The following is a 20,600-nucleotide window of genomic DNA, read 5'->3' on the forward strand; positions in this document are numbered from 1 at the left end:
CAAGTACCACTCCTTGTGCACCCTGAGCTTCCTGCGCGTTGATGTGGTTGACGCGGGCTCGTCCATAAGGCTGTTGGCTATTGTTGTTGCCCTTGTTGTTGCTGCCAACGGGGACACAGTTGGTTCCGGATACAGGTGGCCTAGGTCCATTCACCGAGTTGGAGAAGGCTGATGCGGCAGGCTTGTTTTTGGCATATGGGCAGTTGGCAATGTAATGTCCTATCTCACTGCAGTTGAAATAGGCCCTAGTATTGTTGTTGTTAGTGGTGACTTGGCTGGCATTGTTCTACAGGGCTTTCATGGTGTTCTGGCTCCGGAACTGTGTGTTAGGGGCCTGGGAGCCTGTCACTTGGGGCTGGGTCCTGTACTGCATTGGGGCCTGAGATCCTGGTGCATTATAGCTGGAGCTTCTTGGTATCTGGAAGCGGTTCTGCTGGCGGGCCTTACTTTTCAGGAACTTACGCTTGTTTTCTTTCCTTTCTTCAGCTTTGGCCCTTTCTGTGAGAATGGCCATGTTCATCAGAGTATTGAAGTCCGGGTATATTTAAGGGGTAAGCAAGGTCCGGAGTTCTGGGCTTAATCCTTTCTTGAACATGTCCTGCTTCTTTTCATCCTTATCCACTTCCTCTGGTGCATAGCGGGCAAGTTCCATGAACCGGTAGGTGTATTCTTCCACAGACATGATTCCTTGCTGCAGTGTGCGGAACTCATCCGCCTTGCACTTCATGGTGGTAGCAGGGATATGGTAGTGGCGGAACTCTTTCACAAATTCGTTCCAGGTGATGGTGGTGGCATCTTCAGCAGCGGCATAGTAATTCTCCCACCAAGCTAAGGCAGTTCCTGTGAGTTGGTGAGCTGCCAGAAGAACTTTGTCGCGGTCTTAGCATTCGAATGGCTCAAGCTTCCTTTCGATCACACGAAGCCAGTCATCTGCCTCCAAAGGGTTGCTGGATCCGGCAAAGGTGGGTGGCTTGGTTCTCAGGAAAGCTGTCAGCTTGTCAATCATGGTCTGCTCTCGCGGCCGCTTATTGATGATGGCATTGGCCAGGGCTTCCAGTATGAGGGTCTGATTGTTTATCACCTGTGCCAGGTCTCTAACATGTGGAGGTGGTGGCAGTGGCACTTCTCCTTGGTTTCCTCCTCCGTTCTGGCTCACTTCTTGTTCTTCCTGAGGAGGGTTCTGTCCGTGCCCATTTTGCGGTCCTCCTGTGCCAGGGGCTGTAGAGTTCCGACTGTGGGAGGGTCTTGATCCATGTCGGGAAGCCATCTATAGATTGAATAGAGTCTTTGTGAGATTGGGATTAGGATTGAGTGATGTTTAAGTTGTTTAATTCGTATTTTTGAAAAGGCAGAATCCACCTCCTGCCGACAAGCACACAGTCTAACAAATAACAAGCACAAATGACTTCATTACTGCAAGGGGGGTACAACACTGGGGCAAGGCCAAAATGCGTACTACACGTCCAGGTACACAACTCCAAAAGAAGGGGGGCACAATTCTAATTTCGGACCACACGGCTTCATCCCTTGACGGTCACTAGCACTTAGGCTGACTCATCGGCTTGAGTTGGTTCTCCCCTTGGAAGGGAACTCACATCCTCCAGGGGAATGAGCGGTCCTTACTCGCCGTCCTCTAGGTCCTCGTTTTCCAGGGGTTGCTCAGCAACTTCTCCTTCAACGGCGGCAGTAGGCCCTTCAGGGTTCTCGGGTGGGGTTTGTGGGGTCCCAAAAAGTGGTCCCCATCCCATGATGGGTGTCCCAAGTAGGACATGGGTTTCTCCAATTGCCGGGATTTTCGTTCCACTTCTGGTCCATTCTGGTATACGCAGGTCCCGGGCCTGCCTGAGGCTCTCTTGGGCAACCGCTTCACTACTGACTGCGGCTGCGGCTCTTGCCTCGGCTTGAGCCACCTAGATTTGATGCATCCTTATCGCGAGCTCTGCTTGCTCGGCTCGATGGGTCTACTCCCTTAGAATGCTGGCTTGCTCGTCAAAGAGCTGATCCAAGGAGGCTAGGTAAGTAGCCACTTGGTACAGGGGGTCCTCTTCATGGCAGCGTCATCCCAGGCTTCTCATGCGAGCCTCCCAAACTGGGGTTCTGATGGCCGGAGGAAAGATCCTCATTGGTGTGGGGGCGAGATGTTCCTCGAAAATCTGGCACAAATAACGGAACGCCTTCCTAACGACCAAGGGATAGGTGTCTCGGTACCTAAACCCGGTGGTGGTCACTCGCCATGGCTGGATGTCGGGGTAGCGGTCACTTTTGGCGATGACCAGGATCACCCTGCAACGAAGGGTACCATGGTGCTCATACTCCCTGTTGTAGTACCTTGGGCGTTCCGAAACACAAAGACTCTCCATGGCATTGATCAAAAGGCTGGGGAGGCCAGGTGCAGCTTGGCAAATGCCCTGGGTCCATCCTTCCTCAGCCATCTGAAAACAAAGGTAGGGTGAACAAACTTTGCATAAATACTTGAGTACAAAGGGGGTAGATGGTCTTTATTACTATAACAGGGTGGGGTACATTTTCCATGGATACAAGATTATTAGTATAGTGGCTCTAGCCTAGGTGTGCTACTCTTCTATCATGGGGAATCTTCCTCGATCTGGATAGGGCGCTTCTTTGGTGGAAGACACTATTCATCTTATTTCTGAGAACCCCTATCCCAATGGGTTTCTTCGGGTTCTTCTTCTGCTAACCATCCACCTGCTCCTCTGTGAGCCTCGTGGTCTTGCCATTGGGCTTGGAGAGTGGCTAGGGAATACTCGGCTCGTACGGCTCTTGTCCGTTGTTCCTCCATTTCTTGGGTTGCCTTTTCTGCCCTGTGGATTTGGTGCTTCAGTTGTGCCGCCTGTTCGCGGTAGAACTCATCCAGGCTGGTGAGGTAGATGGATAGGTGGGGGATCGTATCTTCTTGGTCTTCTTCTTCTTTCCCAAGTCCTCTTATCCGGGCAATCCATGAGCGTCATCTTCCTCCAGTAGGCGGGAAAAATCTCATAGGAGTCCGCTGAAGATGATGCTTGTAGACCACACGCAGACGTCGTAGGGCTTTTCGGGCGGCCTTTCGGTAGGTATCTGCGAACGAAAGCCAGTGGCGGAGATGAACCAGGCATCCACGTCAGGGTAGCGGGCGATTTTTCCCACGAAGATCATCATGTCGTACTGAAGAGTGCCCTTGGAGTCGTACTCCCGGTAGATGTACTCCGGTGTGTCCACAACTCCGACGCGTTCCAGGCTGAGTAGCAATAACTTAGGGAGGCCATGCTCTGCGAAGCAGATTCCGTTACTCCATCCGTTGTCAGCCATCTAGAACAGGCAAGAGTCAATGGTGAGTGTTTGTGTGGGAAAAAGACTTAAGCAAGGAAAGTTCTAATGTGGAAAGGCTTAGAAAAAGTGTTTCGATCCTAGAGTCACATCCTACGGCCAACTTACGGCTCTGATACCACCTGAAGCGTCCTCTCATGAGAGGTGACTTAAATGTGATATAAATATCAGTCTCAGGAGGCTGATACACATTTATTACATCAGATGGTATATTACCGTACAAACCTCCGAGAAGGCGGACACTCGATACAAATGATAATAAGAAGTAAAAAGGCTATGGTGATACACCAAAGCACGACCCACATAGGATCCAGCTCGGGCTCAGAGTGTCGCGCCAGCAGAAACATCTTGTAGAGGGCCAACACCACAGGCAAGGTTGGGGTTCGGACACAACCTCTACTCGATGTCTTCAACAACAAAGTCCGGATCTTCTTCTGAAGAAAAACCACAAATATATATCGGGTGAGTACAAAAGTACTCAACAAGTCCAACCCCATCCGTGGATGGGGTATCACAGATATGCACAGGATAAATCAAGGATAGGGCTGAGGTTTATTTGTGGTAAAGCTAGATTTTACACATGCAGGGGTTTAGTTTTGAAAAGATTTTCTTAAAGCGGTTCCTTCTTAACCGAATCATGAGTGGGGTTGATCCTACACAAAGGATCCAAGTTTAAATGCTACCGGACTCCCCATCCGCAGTAGCTCACGGAACAACTGCCGGACAGCTTCCAAAAACAACTCACGCCACGAAAACATCCCTCCCAAAAGTCTAGTTGTGTGACCAAACCGTAACCCGCTCAATACCGTGAGCACGACTATTTGAATAGGTTTTACACTCTGCAGAGGTGTGCAACTTTACCCACAAGTGGGGTACCACAACACGATCACCTTAGTGTCGGTGCAAATCCCATCAAAGCCATTACCCACCTTAGCTAGACCTGGCTAGCCAACACGGACTCCACCAAGGGGCCATTGACCTGACACCGAGGTTTAACCGGGGCATAAGTCACCATGACCTTATCCCTTCTCCTTGGTCACCCGTTGCTCTCAGCTCTCCTGATGGCTATCAGACTAACTAGTGGGGTTTATACTAAGCTGTTGCCACATACAACGGTCAAGTGGTTTGCACGATAGTTGAGTTAGGCAAGATGACACAACAACTCGGTCCTTAATTGTGACGAGATGGATATCTCCCAACCTTCTTGCTCTACCACAACGGTACGAGCCTCCAATACGACAATTCACACAGAAATGGCATTCGTCCATCTCATCTTAACATTCTATGCTTTTATAACCCAACTCCCCTTTACTCAATACTCACGCATTTCCCTTTTTTATAAAACATGTTGTAACCATTTTAGAGTGCAATAAAACGAGTACCGGGTCCTAAGCGGCGCTCTAGCAGTGATTAACATCCATAAAGAATAAATCATATATAGACGTTAATCTAGGTGGTCAAGGAATGGTTATAACAAATCAAGGGGTGGCTATCCAACCATGTTTCAGTAGTAAAAGCATATGCAATTTTGTAAAACAGGCCAATAGGTTGTGTTTATAAAACTGGGTCGAAATATGCAATCAAAGGATGAGATTGAACTTGCCGTCTTCAAAGCCTTCCGGGAGGTCCTGATCGAGGTACTGTCCTTCGGGTTCGGGGTCGCGGTACTGGTCCTCACACACCTGCTCACGGTACTGCTCGTCGACTGGTTCTTCTTCGGTCACTCCGTGATCTACGGCGCACACAAACAAACACACAATAAATAAAAAGAAATAAACATTTTATCGTTGAGCTCGAATCAGGAATAACTTAAGAAATGATGGTAGAACGAATATTTTTCGGAGATTTCTTAATGGCATGGCCTGAATTATGTTAGAAATTGTGTGGTAAGGTTTCGGGGCAAACGGAGGATTTTTGGTGCATGAAATGATAGGCCGAAGAGGGGTTTAAGGGCTAAATAAGGAACCGGGGGCCTATTTGTAATTATTTCTGGGAGTGACAGGACTTGAATAGAATTTTGGAAAAGGTTCGGGCTATTCTAGAAATTAGGCGGGGACCTACTCATAAATATTTTATATAGTGGAGGGGCTTATTTATTAAGAGAAATAAGAGAGGTGCTTCTTTGTAAATATTTTTTAGGGTGGAAGGATTTGATTATAATTTCTGAAAATGTCGGGGCAGCCCTAGAAAATAGGTAGGGGTCTAGGTGTGATTATTTTGTATAGATGAAGGGCTTGTTTTCAGTAATATAAGAATGGAGGGGTTTATTTGAAAAGGTGTTAGAGAGGAGGGGGCTCTTAACGGAATAGAAGGGAAGGGAGGGGGTTATGGGCAAAAGTGCCCTTCTTCTTCTTCCTCCCGACGCAGGAAACAGAGGAGGGGCTGGCTCCGGCGCCCTGGGGACACGGCGGCGGCCAGGGGGTGGGGGAAATGGAGGGGGGCCCGAGAGGATTTGATTCCCCCACTCACCAGTAGCTGGGGTGGCGCGAGGCGGCCTGGCCACAGCAGCCGGCGGCGGCGGCGATGCGGGGCCGGGGAGGGGGCTAGGGGCGGCGGTGGAGGTCGTGGTGGTGGTGGAGCGCGACGTGGGGGGGCTATTTATAGGCCGGCGAGGGCGGGAAGGAGGGGGTGCAGTGGAGGCTGGTGAGCTCCGAGGACGGCCAGTAATGGCAGTGGGGGCGGCGGTAGCGCTGAGGCGACGTCGTGCAGCGTGGTCGGTGGCGCGTAGCGGGGAGGGGCGGTCTGGGGGAGGTGCGGCGCAGGGGGGGGCGGCCAATGGCAAGGCGCCGCGCGGCGGGGCCGGCTCTGCTCTGCTGCAGCTGCTCGGGCGCGCGCGCGACGAGGCGGCAAGGGGGTACGGCGGAGGGGGCCGCTGGTGGGGGTGATGGCCGGCGGTGGTGGGGCCCTGGTGGGGAGAGGGGCGCCGGCGTCGAGCTCGAGGGGCTCGCGCCGGGCTCTGCTCGGGGCAGCGCGAGGGGGAGAAAGGAGGAGGAGGAAGAAGGAAGAAGGGGAAGGATGAGAAAAAGAAAAGAGAAAAAGGAAAAAGGAAAAAAAGAAAAGAGAGATAGGGAAAGAGAGAGCTGCCGGCGCGATTCGCGGCGGCGGTCGGCCACGCGCGCACTGCGACGCTCGGCCAGTTGACGACGTGCACGCGGAACGAGAAAAAGAGAGACGGGACAGGGATTGGTACTGGTGTCGGGACAGCGGATTGTCGGGACATGATTTCGGGAGATTGGGAGTTCGGGCGGAAAAAGATTTTGGAGTGATTTGAGCTCAGTGCTGAAAAAGATTTTGAAAAAATTATTTTTAGCGAGTGATTTATTTTGGTGAATTTTCTGAGATGTCATACCTGCCCTTATATATTCCGGGGGGATAGGGTTATATGGAAAGTCCTAGTCGAGTACAGCTGGAGTCCCACTACAACCCGGTCGGGTAGCTTCGTTGTACTACAGCTAGTTCTACGCCTATTCGGATAGTTACAATAGAAGTAAGGTACATTCATGACCTATTTCTTATTCTAGAACATTCTATAATTATGAGCAGTCTCGCTGCCCCGGGCCTGACAGTGAGGATGTGTATATGATACAGCTCGAAGGTTTTTTCGATCCTAAAAATGCTAGGAAAATAAGCAAACTTCGAAAGTCCATTTATGGACTGAAGCAAACATCTCGGAGTTGGAATCTTTGTTTTGATGAAGTAGTCAAAGTGTTTGGCTTCATCAAGAATGAAGAAGAGCCTTGTGTTTACAAGAAGGTTAGTGGGAGCGCACTTGTGTTTCAGGTCCTATATGTAGGTGACATATTGTTGATCGGAAATAATATCCCAATGCTTGAGATTGTTAAATCTTCATTAAGAAAGAGTTTCTCAATGAAAGATTTAGGATAGGCAACATATATTTTGGGCATAAAGATCTATAGGGATAGATCGAAAAGGCTAGTTGGATTAAGCCAAGATATATATATTGACAAGGTACTGAAAAAGTTCAATATGCAGGATTCAAAGAAATGTTTTATGCCAATGTCACATGGTGTTAGTCTCTGCAAGAGTCAGTGTCCCTCGACACCTGATGAGCAAGAGAAGATGTGTGCAATTCCATATTCTTCGGCTATTGGATCCATCATGTACGCCATGCTTTGTATATGCCCTGATGTAGCCTATGTTCTATGTGTTGCAAGTAGATACCATCAAACCCAGGAGAGGCTCACTGGTTTGCAGCTAAAAATATTGTTAAGTACTTTAGAAGAACTAAAGATAAGTTTCTAGCCTATGGAGGTGAGGAGGAGCTCGTTGTAAATGGTTACACCGATGCTAGCTTCCAAACTGACAAGGACGACTTCAGATCGCAATCTGGATTTGTGTTTTGCCTTCATGGTGGAGCGGTGAGCTGGAAAAGTTCTGAGCAAGAGACCATGGCCAATTCTACAACGGAGGCCAAGTACATAGCAGCTTCGGAAGCTGCAAAGGAGGTTGTTTGGATCAAAAAGTTTATTTCTGAGTTGGGGGTTGTTCCTAGTGCATCAAGTCCAATGGACCTCTATTGTGACAATAGTGGTGCCATTGCACAAGCCAACGAGCCTAGATCACACCAAAAGTCCAAGCACATATTGCGGCATTATCACCTAATTCGATTGATAATAGATAGAGGTGATGTGAAGATATGCAAGGTGCACATGGATCTAAACAATGTGGATTCGTTGATGAAGGCCCTCCCACCGCAGAAGCATGAGGCATATATGAGTTCCATAAGTATTAGATACTTGCATGATTGACTCTAAAGTGAGTGGGAGATTATTGTAATCATGTCTAACTTTGTGTTTTATTTAATAAAGTGTTATTTGTTCCCTAAATGACAATTTTTCATTGATTAACAAGTACGTGACTTGTTTGTGAAACTCTCTTGTTTTATTATATTGTTGTTCTAAATGATCCCTAGTTTTCACCTTATAAGGAACAATAATGGTTTATAGACTAGCACATGTATTGGTTGATGATCATGTTTCATAGATCATAGATATAGAGATGTCAAATCAATAATGTGGACACATGTTAGGGAACATGGTGTTGGATTGACCCATCTCGAGACACTGCAGAGGTAGTTGTCTTAAATGTGCCATCAGTTGATCTCAAGTGGTATACCTGCTGAATCCTTAGACCTGAGATCATCATTGTTTATCACTATGCGTAATGGTGCACTTTAGAGCTGCCAAACACCACTCCGTAACTGGGTGGCTATAAAATTAGTCTTTAGGTGTATCATGAAACATGGAATGGGATGTGTGAGGATCAAGATGGAATTTGCCCCTCCTAGATGATGGGAGAGATATCTCTGGGCCCCTCGATGCGGTTGGATTAAGAAATTGCATGGTCGTGCCAAAGTGATTAAAGAGTTAATCACAAAGTGACTAAAAGGTTAGTCATAAATTGTAACCCACTGCAAGATCGAGTTAAGTGGTCGAGCTATCACAAGAGTGGCACGAAACTCGCCTTGAACTTGACTGGTATCCTGAGGCAAAGGGATTAGTGAATGAGTATATCAAAAGATTTTGCCTATATGATCTTTAGATGTGTGTGGGAGTCAGTACGCCCTGCAAGGTGCCTCTGCTGATTAGTAATGTAAGAATGGTTCTTGAATCACAGCTACTCACACATAAACCTTACGGGTCACACACACTTAATGGGTTAGAACGAAAGCTTGCCTATATGATTGTCTCTAGTGCAAGTGGAAGATTGTTAGTTTTATGCCCAAGAGGCAATCATATGTAGCCCGGATATTGATCCAAGATTAGAACCTTATAATGAGGGGCAGGGCTAGGGGCGGATGACGACTCAGGCGCCATAAACCCTACCTGCTGCCGCCTCTCCACCTCGCCGCAAAACCCTAGCCGACCACGCATTGCTAGCACACTGATGACCGGCGTTCCCACCCCGTACGTGTGGACTTCGTGGAGGCGTTGTTACTGTTACGGCGCTGATCGGCGAGGAGACGGAGCAATTACTTTCTCTACTTCGACGTGCGACTACATTGGACAAGTCTACTCCAACACATCTTTCGCTACGCTGCGCGTCAAGGGATAACAATCCATGATCATCCACTTACCTAAGATCCTTGGTGAACAAGATAGAATTAGAAATTCTTACTAGCGTAGCGTTCCCGTTTCTTAACAGAAATATGTAAACAAAACTTGCCTAGCAAGAAATATCTAAACAAAAGAAAATATTAAGATACTCGGACTCTAATTTCCTTTTGTAGAGTCTTTGCTAGTAAAGCTTCATTGACCGATCGTGTCCTTCCTTGATATCAAATCATCGGCTTCCTTCCATATACTCCATACAACCTTGTGAATTATTCCATACAACCTTGTGAACTATTGGCATTCATGTCCACTCGTCGCATGTGATTTCTACCTAAGCATGCTAGTAGATGATAATGTCCATACTTCAGATACGTCCGATTTATTGAAAAAATCCGGGATTTATTTTAAAAATCCGGTGTCAATAACTGACTACATGCTAGAAGAGCGATTTGCATGCTCTTGAACCATCGCACCGAAGAGCGATGGTCTCCCCATTAATTTGGAGGGCGCATCAAACTCTCTCACTAGTCCTGAAAAAGGTTGACACAAAAATAGATTAAACAGGAGGAAGACATAATGTTGACAATAAGATTAATCACCAGGATAGAAGCTCCGGTGTTAATTTTAATGCATAATTTATTTCTTGAGAAAATAATTCATGGAAATGCAGAATTGATAGATTAGTGCAAGGAGCTACCTTCATCCAATACCAAAACTTTATCACTGTCCATGACAGTCGGTATGCGATGTGCAATGCTGATGACAGTGCATTCGGAGAACTCCTCTCGGATGATCCTCTGGATTGCTGCATCCGTTTGTAAATCAACAGAAGCTGTCGCCTCGTCCATGAAGAGGATCCTACTATGTTTCAGGATAACGCGGCCGAAGCAGAGGAGCTGCTTCTGCCCTACACTCCAGTTCTCCCCCATGTCAGCAACTGTGCATGAACAACAAGCATTGAATGATAACATATTCATCGGTTCCCACTATTGAAACATTTCCTTGCAGATCCCAAAACTAGTATGATTTTCTCAAATATGTTCGTGAATTCGGTTTTTTAACCGGCAAGTCCCCAACTCAGGAACAATTACCCTTTGATAAAAAAAACACAAAAAAGCTATATGTTCAAAAAAATAGCAAACCTAGTGCATCAAGCTTCTGGGGTTTTGAAGCTACTATATCCTTTAGCTGGCAACGCTCAAGGGCCTGCAGGGAAATGATAAATATAAACACATCAGGCTCGGTAGAAGGAAAAAAGAAATAGTTATGCATATCTCGGTACAAGCTTCTCGGTAGAAGGATGTTCATTTTTGAAAACAGAGCTTGTACCTGCCATATCTCAGCCTCAGAATACCGCCCAGTTGGGTCAATGTTGCTCCTCACAGTTCCTTCAAAGAGTACAGGCTCTTGGGGAATCACACCAAAGCGAGACCTCAGATCATGAAGCCCCAAAGTGCAGATATCAACATTGTCGATAATGATACGGCCTTCTGTAGGCTCCACAATCCTGAATAAGGCCTGCACTAAAGTCGACTTGCCACTGCCAGTCCTTCCAACAACTCCGATCTTTTCCCCGCTCTTAATACTTACTGTAATACCTTTCAAGATTAGAGGTGTATTTTGACGATACCGAACCTGAAAAGAGTTGATCTTATTGCTCATTCATCTTAGTTACTTAAAGTACTAGAGAGTGATACAAACAAAATAATACTGACCTTCAGATCTTTCACATCAATATCTCCTCGGGTGGGCCAATTTGGTGAGGGAAGGCAATCTGCAACCTCCCATGCTGCCTCAGAAGGGAGAGTACTGTACTGATGTACCCTCTCTACAGCTACCATATCATTTTCGGCCGTACAGCTTATGAGAATCGTGTAGTACACCAAGGAATTGAGAGAAAGGCCATAGGAGAGAGACATGCCAACGAATTCTGCATCACAAATTGAAGTCATGTATTTGAGGGTTATGAAGATTTGATGAGAAAGCATATCAAGTTAGAACTTCCGGTAGAGTTCATCTGTAATTCTATTCAGCTTGAAACCATACTATAAATCAACGTGAACTCTTAAAGCTTGATTTGTCATGCTTTAGCGAACAGTCTATACTCCAACAATACTCCTAAATGATAAGAGTATGTTTGGTAGGTATAGGAAATATCTTCGGGAAACACAGAAAGATTGGTGGAGGAAATCAGCAAGGAAAGTACAAAAGCAACACAGAAAGGGCTTCAACTCTCTTGTCATTCTTGGTGCATGGATTCTCTGGAAACACAGGAATGCCTGTGTGTTTAATGGATCTGCTCCGAGCATCCCAACTGCTCTACAGGCCTTCAAAGATGAATCTCATTTGTGGGTAGTAGGGGGAGCTAAAGGGCTTCATGGTGTGGGGCTGAGAAGTGCTACCTAGGGTGTTTTAGTGTGATATTCCGGGTCAGGTCCTTTCTTTTGTTTCTGTGTAATAGTCCTCTATAGGAAAAACTTATTCTCCTCTCATCACTCTGATCCAAGGTGGTGAGCTGGGCTTGAATTGGATCATTCTCTTCTTAATACAATGATATGCAGCTCTCTTGCGTATTCGAGAATATAAAACAATACTCCGAAATGTTAGAGTATATTTTGTAGTATAGGAAATATCCTGGGGAGGCTTCTTGCCCTCCAAGTCTTGCACCCCTATATATTCGCCCTCGAGACTCAATGCAATACAACCCATGCTTCACATGCAATCTATCCTTCCTACACTAAAAAGATTGAACCATCTGCCAGGGACTGCATTTCAGGTTTGGGTATTTGAATAATCAGGAAATGAACCTCTAAGGTGACTTGTGCTTAGTTTTCAAAAAAAAATTGACAAGCTTGCTAAGTTATTATTCCTACAAGACTTCACCAGAACCTCTTCCCAAGAGCTTAAGCTTTTGGGTTCATCTGGTTGGTAATCCACTAATACTTCACAACACTCCCACTCACGTGCAGCCGGAACAAGGCGCAAATGTGAGTGGGAGTGTTGTGAAGTATTAGTGGATTGCCCACCTCTTCCCAAGAGCTTAAGCTTTTGGGTTCATCTGGTTGGTGCATGAAACCTAACATAAGACAAGTTCCATTCTTAGCATGTGACTGTACACTTATATACATAGTACATAGGTATATATTGTATACTTTTGTTCCCTATCACAATCTTTTACAAGTTCCAGACTAATTGAGATTATAATATTACCTTTCTTGATGAAATTGCTGGGCAAGCTGATCATGAGAAAGGCAGTTATACACAAAATAAGTGTACCAATTAGCTCCAAGCGAAATCCAAGCCACTCATTGGCCGCATAATTATGAAAACACATGCGCAAATTCGAATTGATTCTGTCCAAGTTGGTCTGATAGAACTCATCCTCCTTTCTAAAGCACCTGACAGTTGGAGCACCCAGAAAGGTTTCAGTCAAGTGATCAGTAACTGGTGCCTCTGTTACTCCTTGAAGACGAGTTAGCTCTCGAGATGTTACAATATAATGGTTCTGAGAAATAAGACAGAAGACAAAAAGATCCAATTTAATATTATTCAGTTGAATCTAGTACTTGAGGAGTATTAACAGTGATTTTAGTCATCTGAGAGAAGTCAGGGTAGATGGACCATACCCGATACCAAATGTTCAAAAACAGCAGCGGAAGTACTGCTATGACCGATGGCCATGCAACTTGGCAAGTAAGAGCAACATTGGTAATCACTGCAATGCACAATGATAGGGAAGCACCAATATAAAACACAAGGACAATATCAATTTTCAGTTGGTCTGAAGATGCCTGAAAAGTGTGAATGGTTAGCACCGCTCCCAAAGAACAAGGTGATTATGTAAATAAGTTGCTTCAAAAGGTAATTGTGTAAATAAAGACTTCGTGGCTCGTTGCTACAAACTACATACCCGGCTTAGGATCCTTCCTGAAGGAGTGGTGTCAAAAAAGGACATTGGAGCCCGTAGAACGCTATCAAACATCTTGCTGAAAAAGGCCTGGGCTGATTGAAGGCCCGAGAATGTCACAACAAGATTGCTAATCATTCCGAATACAATTGTAGCAGCAACTATTGAAACATAAACACCAAGAAATAAGGAAGTGTTAGATATGGCGACTCCTGATGTTTCATACGACAGCCAGTAGTTACTCGCCATACTGAAGCCCTCTGAAAGCAGTGACATTGCTAAAAGGACCAGAACTCCCTGCCAACCCCAGGCCTCTGTCATATATAACTTGTACACATGCCAGCTGACTCGGCCGATTTCCCTTTCCTCTTCCTGGATCAGCTTAGAGGAATTTGTTTCTTTGCTCTGTGCAATGGCAGTCATCTCACCATTTTCGTTTCTGGACTTGGTATCCAGAGAAGTCCCGGTGTTCTGAACCGGGCAACCTTGTTCTTCGGCCATCTCCATTGAACTATGATGAGCAGCGACAAGAACCGAAAACTCTGAACACGATTCTACTAATTCATGATAAGTCCCAGACTGGATGACTTGCCCTTTTTTCATTACCTGCATGTTTACACACAGGTTAGCGTTGTTTAATTTCCATTATATTAGCCATCACTAATATTAGCACGGTACGTATCATTGGGGTGGTATCATATATAGGGCATGCCCACAGCCAAAGCAAACTGAAAGGATTTAAAATAGTTGAGAATAAAGATGCGTATATGTTTTCTAGGAGCCATAGATGTGAATTTCACTGTTTTACCCTACTTGAAACCAAAAGAAACATTCTTACAATCGTTGTAATTGGATAATATGGTTATCTTTATTTCTAATCTATATTTCCTCAAAGTATATGGACAATTCAAACAACAAACTTACAAATACTGTATCCACATTTTGCAAGAAGTCCACTTGGTGAGTGACAAGAATAACAGTCTTATTCTTGAGTATACCCTTCAGACATTCCTGCAAACATAACCAAGTGTTAAGAGTACAGCTAAAGAGCTGGGATGAAACACTGATCATAGCTCTGTATTTACTTGCAAGAACTTTTGTTTGGAATAAGAAATATAATAATAATGAAGAATGAACAGCGCTGAGAATAAAGTAGGGCATGAGTCCACCTTATCGTGAATAAATTACATGTCATCATGATTCTGCACAAATATGCATTCTTACTGAATTTTTCATATATTACTGTTCAAGATTCCATTTAATTTATTTAATAATTGACATCACTCTTCTGTCAGCTTCTCTGATAAATTCTCATATGCAACGGATCAAGACAATTTGAATGATTTGCGAAGTCCATAGTGTTCCTTTTAAACTGCCATATGCTCTTTTTACAAAAGCTTGAAGGTCACTTAGGCAAATAGCCCAAATACTCTGTTTAAAAAATGTTTACAAAAACTTAATACTGGAGTTCTCTATATGGTTGTGCAATTAGATCACATGTGCTTTGTTGTGCATTTGTGTAAGGAAAATGGCCCCACTAGGCTATTATTGTGATTTTGGTGATTGATTGAGTGACAACATATTCAATGGGATTAATATGTTTGTGAACTCAAGTTTGTAGGATTTCTAGGTCCCATGGATGAAGTCCAATTCACATACAAGATAGTTCAAATCATCATCAAGACACCCAAACCATAGTAAAAATCCAGACCTAGAATATTTTGAGGGTGTCCAAATGACAGCTTGGATCAGAGCATCGGATAATCCAACGGTCTCAAGAATGAACGGGTTGGTGCATTGCAGAAGTGCAACGACAATCAAGACAGAAAAGTCCTTAAGCGCCGGATGATCCAACACCTTTGAAGAAGGCATTAGTGCAAGTGTACTTTAATCATCCAGAGGTCAAGTGATAAAAGATTTTGGTGAGAGAACATTACAGCGCCGGATGAACTGACGGGTGTTGGATTAAGCGTCGGACAAAGCATCGGTGCAGAATGAACTGGTGAGTGTCAGACAAAGCGTCTTTGGAATGACGCAAGCAAAAGTGGCTTTGGGTAGAACGGGGCCAACAGCTATGTGGCTGAAAGGGGGTACCGGATGATCTGACACCTGCCTAAACAGAATGTTGGTTCATCCGGCACTACTGTACTTTTTCTGGCTGTTGGAGCAATTGCTCTTTGGAGTTGTTGGGCTATTTATAATCCCTTCATTCGCCCATCTAGAGTCTAGAGGAAGCTCATACACATTGAAGAAGATATATAAGCCACCATAGTGCTTAGTGATCATATCCAAAGGCTTTAGCACAAGCTTTGAGAGTGTTAGTGTTAGGTTAGGCCTAGAGAGAGTGAGAGAGCAAGGTGTTGCTGCCTTGTGTTTGGTTCTTGAGTATGGAGTGGTGTTATCAACTCTCCGACTTGGTGTGGAGTGGCGACAATAGCTTTGTGCGGGGATGAGAAGACCCCTCCTTCGTGGGAAGCTCCATAGTGAAGATGGTGTCATGGTGATCGGTGCAAGAGGTGGTGAGCATTGCCTTAGTGGCAAGATCCTTATCTACTTGGGTGAGCCTTAGTAGCGAGACCAAGCTCTTGATCGGAAGAGACTTGGTGGCCGAGAGCAATCCTTGTTGGAGCTCCAACGTGGACTAGGGGTGGATTTAGCCCACCGATACCTTGGGAAAAATTAACGTGTTGAGTTTGCAGTTCCTTCACTCACACCTTTACGTTTTCACATTTTATTCTTGCAACTTATGTTTCTTTACATTTCTAGAGTAGTATCTTGTTAGGATTGTCTATAGGTTGGAGAACTCTTATTTGGGTGGGTTTAAACACTGAAGAAACATAATTGCACATCTAGATAGTATGTTTTAGTTTATATTTTGTGCAAACTAGATGGAAGCTATAGGTCAAGTTTTTAAGTTTGACTAATTCACTCCTTCCCCCTCTTAGGCTATGTGCAATGATTTCTTTCAATTTAAACCTCTCCTACATAGTTACCTAGCATAGCTTTGTATCCCATTTCTCATTTTGTTGGCCAACTTACATTTGTTTGAAATTGAAATATATACGTAATGAAAAATTGCCAAAATATAATATCATAGAAGGAAAAGACTAGCAGGATTCACCGTGAAAATAACTGATCCTGTATGAGCATCAACTGCACTAAAGATGTCATCAAGAAGATATATATCGCAATCTTGATAAACTGCTCTTGCAAGCTGAATGCGTTGTTTCTGGCCCCCACTTAGATTGATCCCTCGCTCTCCTATTTCAGTCTGGTCACCAAAATCCATCATTTCTAAATCTTTTTCAAGGCAACATGCACGGATGACTTCTGAATATCTCTCTGGGTGCATCGTGTTTCCAAATAAAATGTTCTCTTGAATGGTTCCATTTCGTATCCAGGCAGTTTGCCCAACAAATGCTGTGCTTCCATATATGCTAACCTGTATCAACGAGAAACAGAGATAAGACAGAAGTTACATGTTGTGAAAAAGGGTACATTAGCACAATATTAGGTGTTATATATGTTATTTGTAACAAAGAAGATGCAGAGAACTCGATTCCAATGAGGTTGGATCATATCAGGTTCTTTATAACCTTATAAGTTCACCATCTGGTACATGGTTAAAAGAAAATTTGACTGCTATTGGTAACAGAGCTTTGCTGAAATCATGATTAAGCCTTTTATTTCTTCAGCAGGTAGTTTAGACTCTAGTAGAGTTCAAACGGGCATATTTCAAAGTATTTATTTATTGGATGTTCAACTAGTAATGTCCACTTCACAGGTCAAAGAACTACATCACCTAGTTAGTCATAGCAACCGTGATGTGCCCTACTTCTTATTAAACATTTACTAGATCAGAGCCAAGCAACCCCAAAATAATATTATATGTACTTCTGGAATATTTTAACATTACACGTGGAACATGAGCTGTGGACCAATTCATATTTACTCCTGGAACATTTTAACGATACATTGGGACATTGTTCTCACTGAATGCAATTTGTTCTGTTTGTATACTGCAGTATTCATAGATTTTGAATTTTGGTGTTCTAAAATTGGTTGTTATTTGTTGTTTCAAAACATAGAACAAAATAGTCCAAATTAACTTTATTGTTTCATCCTTCGTGGCCCAGGAAAAAGTCCAAAAACCCATAGGGCTTTTCTAATTGTATTAACAACTGACCACATCACCCCCCCTCCTTTTATTTGCTGAGAAGGCAGTTTAGACTTACAGTCCAAACTGACATATTTCAAAATATTACTTTACTGGATGTTCAACTAGTAATAATGTTTACTTCACAGAACCAACTACACACACATCTAGCTAGTCATAGACACTGTGATGTGCAGCACTTGTTATTAAACACTTACTAGATCAGATCCAAGCAACCCAAATCTAGCGCTACTCCTACTCCTGTTGTGTGTCAGTGTGTGTAAGATACTTCCTTTTTTTATTGAAGGAAGGGTGATCTCAGTTTGTAGCGCTACTATGATGTGGTGAGGGCATGACTGCTGAGCTAATTTTGTACTATTGTAGATATTAGTACTATCACATCAAGATCTGATGACCTTGGAAAATTTGTGTCCAATAATTGCAACTGCAATCTCAACTACTGAGCAGAAGTCTGCAGAGAATCTCGTCTCTTCCCCAGGCCAGGATGCTGCCCCCAAGATCATGAGCACGCGAGGTAGTTAAAAAAACATAGGTCCATTAACAATGTCAGTCTACTGAGATATGCAAGTTGCTAGAAGCTCTTTCTCTATGTTTTCTAGCGATCGGGTTTTGGATCTCGTGAGAGGTAATTAAGTAGACTCACCTTGCCTGAGAGCTTGTGCATCTCTCCCATGATGCAGGACAGCAGCGAGGACTTTCCGGAACCCACCATGCCAACAACCGCCACGAGCTCACCCTTCCTGACTTCCACGTGAATCCCCTTGAGCACCGTCTCCATCTTTGACTCCTCCCCTTGGCCCGGCTCGCCGTTGTTTGCCTCGCTGTCCGGCACGTCCCAGGCAAACACGCCATCCTGCACCTTCACGGCCACAGCGCCAGCGTCAACGCCCTCGACGCGATCTACCGCCGTGCCGTCGATCTCGGTCTCCGACAGGAACTTGTTCAGCCGGCCCAGCGACACGTACGCCTGCAAGGACGAGACCATCGTCTGCGGGAAGTCCCGCATTGGGTTGCTGAGCATGTTGAAGAGGGACGTGGCCGTGAACACCTTGCCGGCGTCCAGCACCCCTCCGTAGGCGAGGTACGTCGCGAACACGAGCACGGTCATGGCGAGCGGGCAGCTCGAGAACACCACGTTGGTGGCACACATGAAGAGCGTGAACTTCACCAGCCACCCCAGCTCGGCCTGCCGGAGCTCGCGCACCCTGCCACCAAACATCTCCTCCCAGGCCTGCATCTTGATGACGCGGATGTTGCTCAGCATCTCTGTGAGGGCCCTGATGCGGCTGTCGCGCACGCCGATGAACTTGATCTGGTAGTTCAGGCTCAGCTTGTTGGCGAACGCGGTGATCACGGTCGCCGCGGCGATCACGGCCAGCGTCAGCAGCACGGCGGCGCCGAGGTAGGAGTAGAGGAGGAGCAGCGCCACCACGATCTGCAGCGGCATCTGCCACAGGCCATGGAGCCCGTGCATGGCGGAGGAAACCAACCCGGCGTCCACCTGCACGTAGTTCACGATGGCGCCGGTGCCGTGCGCGCGGCGCGCCCCGGTGGACAGGCGCAGCGACTTGCGGTACAGCGCCGTCTGGAGCGCGCCACGGATGCGCATGCCCAGGAGCTGTCCCTGGAAGTTGTAGTGGTGCGACGTCAGCGTCTGGACCGTCTTGCCGGCGAGCAGGATGAGGACGAGCCGGAGGCCCTCCCATGGCGTCCCGCCGCGGCGGATGAACTCGACGAACCGGTCGATGAGCGACGGGCCGACGTACATGGCCGCGATGTTCGTGAGGCCGAGCGCGCCGGTGAGCACGAACTGCGGCCAGAAGGACAGCCACAGGGCGACGGCCACCGGATGCCGCGACCCCTGCGCCGGCCAGTTGGACATGAACAGAGCGTACGACGCCTCGGCGCGGTGGCCGGCAGAGACCCCGGGGACGTCATCGGTGGCGAGAGACTTGGCTGCGTACCCCTTGGAGATTAGCGGGTTGATCCAGCTGAACGTCGCGCGCGACAGGAACGACGCTGCGGCGTACGGCGGGGCGAGCGCCTCCGCGCCGTTGCGGTCCGATTCACCATCTCCAGCGCCGGCGTCACGGCCGGTGACTGCCACGTACGCCAGAGGCAGCGAGACGAGCAAACTTGCGAAGGCGAGGACGTCATCTGGGAAGACCAGCGAGCTGTCGGCGCTGCGGACCGCCGCCGAGGCGGAAAAGAGCGCGGCGCCGACAGCGGTTACCAGCCAGAACACGCGGAGATGTGCCGGAGGCGTGGCGGCGGCCGGGGCATCTCCTCCTGCCCCTCTCACCGCAGACGACACGGTCCACGCCGCCACGCCGTGCGCGACGGCGTGGGCGGCGAGGAAGGCGAGCTCGACGGCGCGCCACGACGTGCCCGGCAGGAGCACGAGCGCGAGCGCGAGGAGGACGACGGACGCCGCCGCGAACACGGCCGAGGCCGCGAGCGCGAGAGCGCAGCGGAAGAGCGGCGGCGAAGGCTTCGGTTCCTGCAGGAGCGCCTCGCGCTCGGGTGCAGCCGCCGTCCCCGACTTTGCGCTGCGCGGGCGGCGGGCGGCGAAGATGAGGGAGGCGGCGAGGAATACGAGGTCCACGGCGCCGAGGAGCGCGCGCTGCGGGCACGGGGAGAGGAAAAGGAACGCGAGCCAGCCGCCGAGGCCGAGGGAGCCCGACGGCGGCGCGCACGCCGGGGTGGCCAGCCACCAGGGAAGCGCCATCGCTTTCTCGTGCTGCCTGCCTCCGCTGCGAGTGGCAGCTCGTGTTGAACTTATCGATTTGGGGCTCGGGTTAAACTGATCGATCCGGGCAATGCAACATGCAGGGCGTTTTATGCCTGTCACCTAAAATTTTGATGGCTACCGCCAGTGCCAGTGCCAGCTCTGCACAGCATTTGTTGCCTGTTGGGAGCCTTCAATGCAGGGCATTTTAACTCACCTAAGATTTTGGAAGGTGGTAGGTAGGAATAATCCAAGTTCAGTCTAACAACCGGGTCATTTTGAGGTTGAATTCAAGTCTGTTCCGTTCTAATTCTATTTGTTTCTTTTAAATTATTTTCTCCATTTCAAATTATAGATCGTTTCGATAAATCTAGATGCATAATTTCTGCT

At 46.8% G+C, this 20,600-nt stretch overlaps 1 protein-coding gene across 1 annotated transcript; it reads right to left on the reverse strand.

Annotated features, from left to right (window-relative positions):
• Positions 1–9,417: 9,417 nt before the first annotated feature.
• On the reverse strand, positions 9,418–20,387 carry LOC120683515 (ABC transporter C family member 4-like). Its single transcript, XM_039965593.1, has 11 exons — positions 18,126–20,387; positions 16,427–16,747; positions 14,230–14,316; positions 13,309–13,911; positions 13,025–13,189; positions 12,609–12,903; positions 11,114–11,328; positions 10,728–11,033; positions 10,541–10,604; positions 10,096–10,335; positions 9,418–9,928 (listed from the first exon to the last, which is right to left on the reverse strand). Exons 1-11 carry the CDS (start codon positions 20,208–20,210, stop codon positions 9,828–9,830), a joined length of 4,482 nt encoding a protein of 1,493 aa, XP_039821527.1. The 5' UTR covers positions 20,211–20,387; the 3' UTR covers positions 9,418–9,827.
• Positions 20,388–20,600: the final 213 nt, after the last annotated feature.

This window comes from Panicum virgatum, chromosome 7N, assembly GCF_016808335.1.
Source record: "Panicum virgatum strain AP13 chromosome 7N, P.virgatum_v5, whole genome shotgun sequence".
NCBI classification, from domain to species: domain Eukaryota; kingdom Viridiplantae; phylum Streptophyta; class Magnoliopsida; order Poales; family Poaceae; genus Panicum; species Panicum virgatum.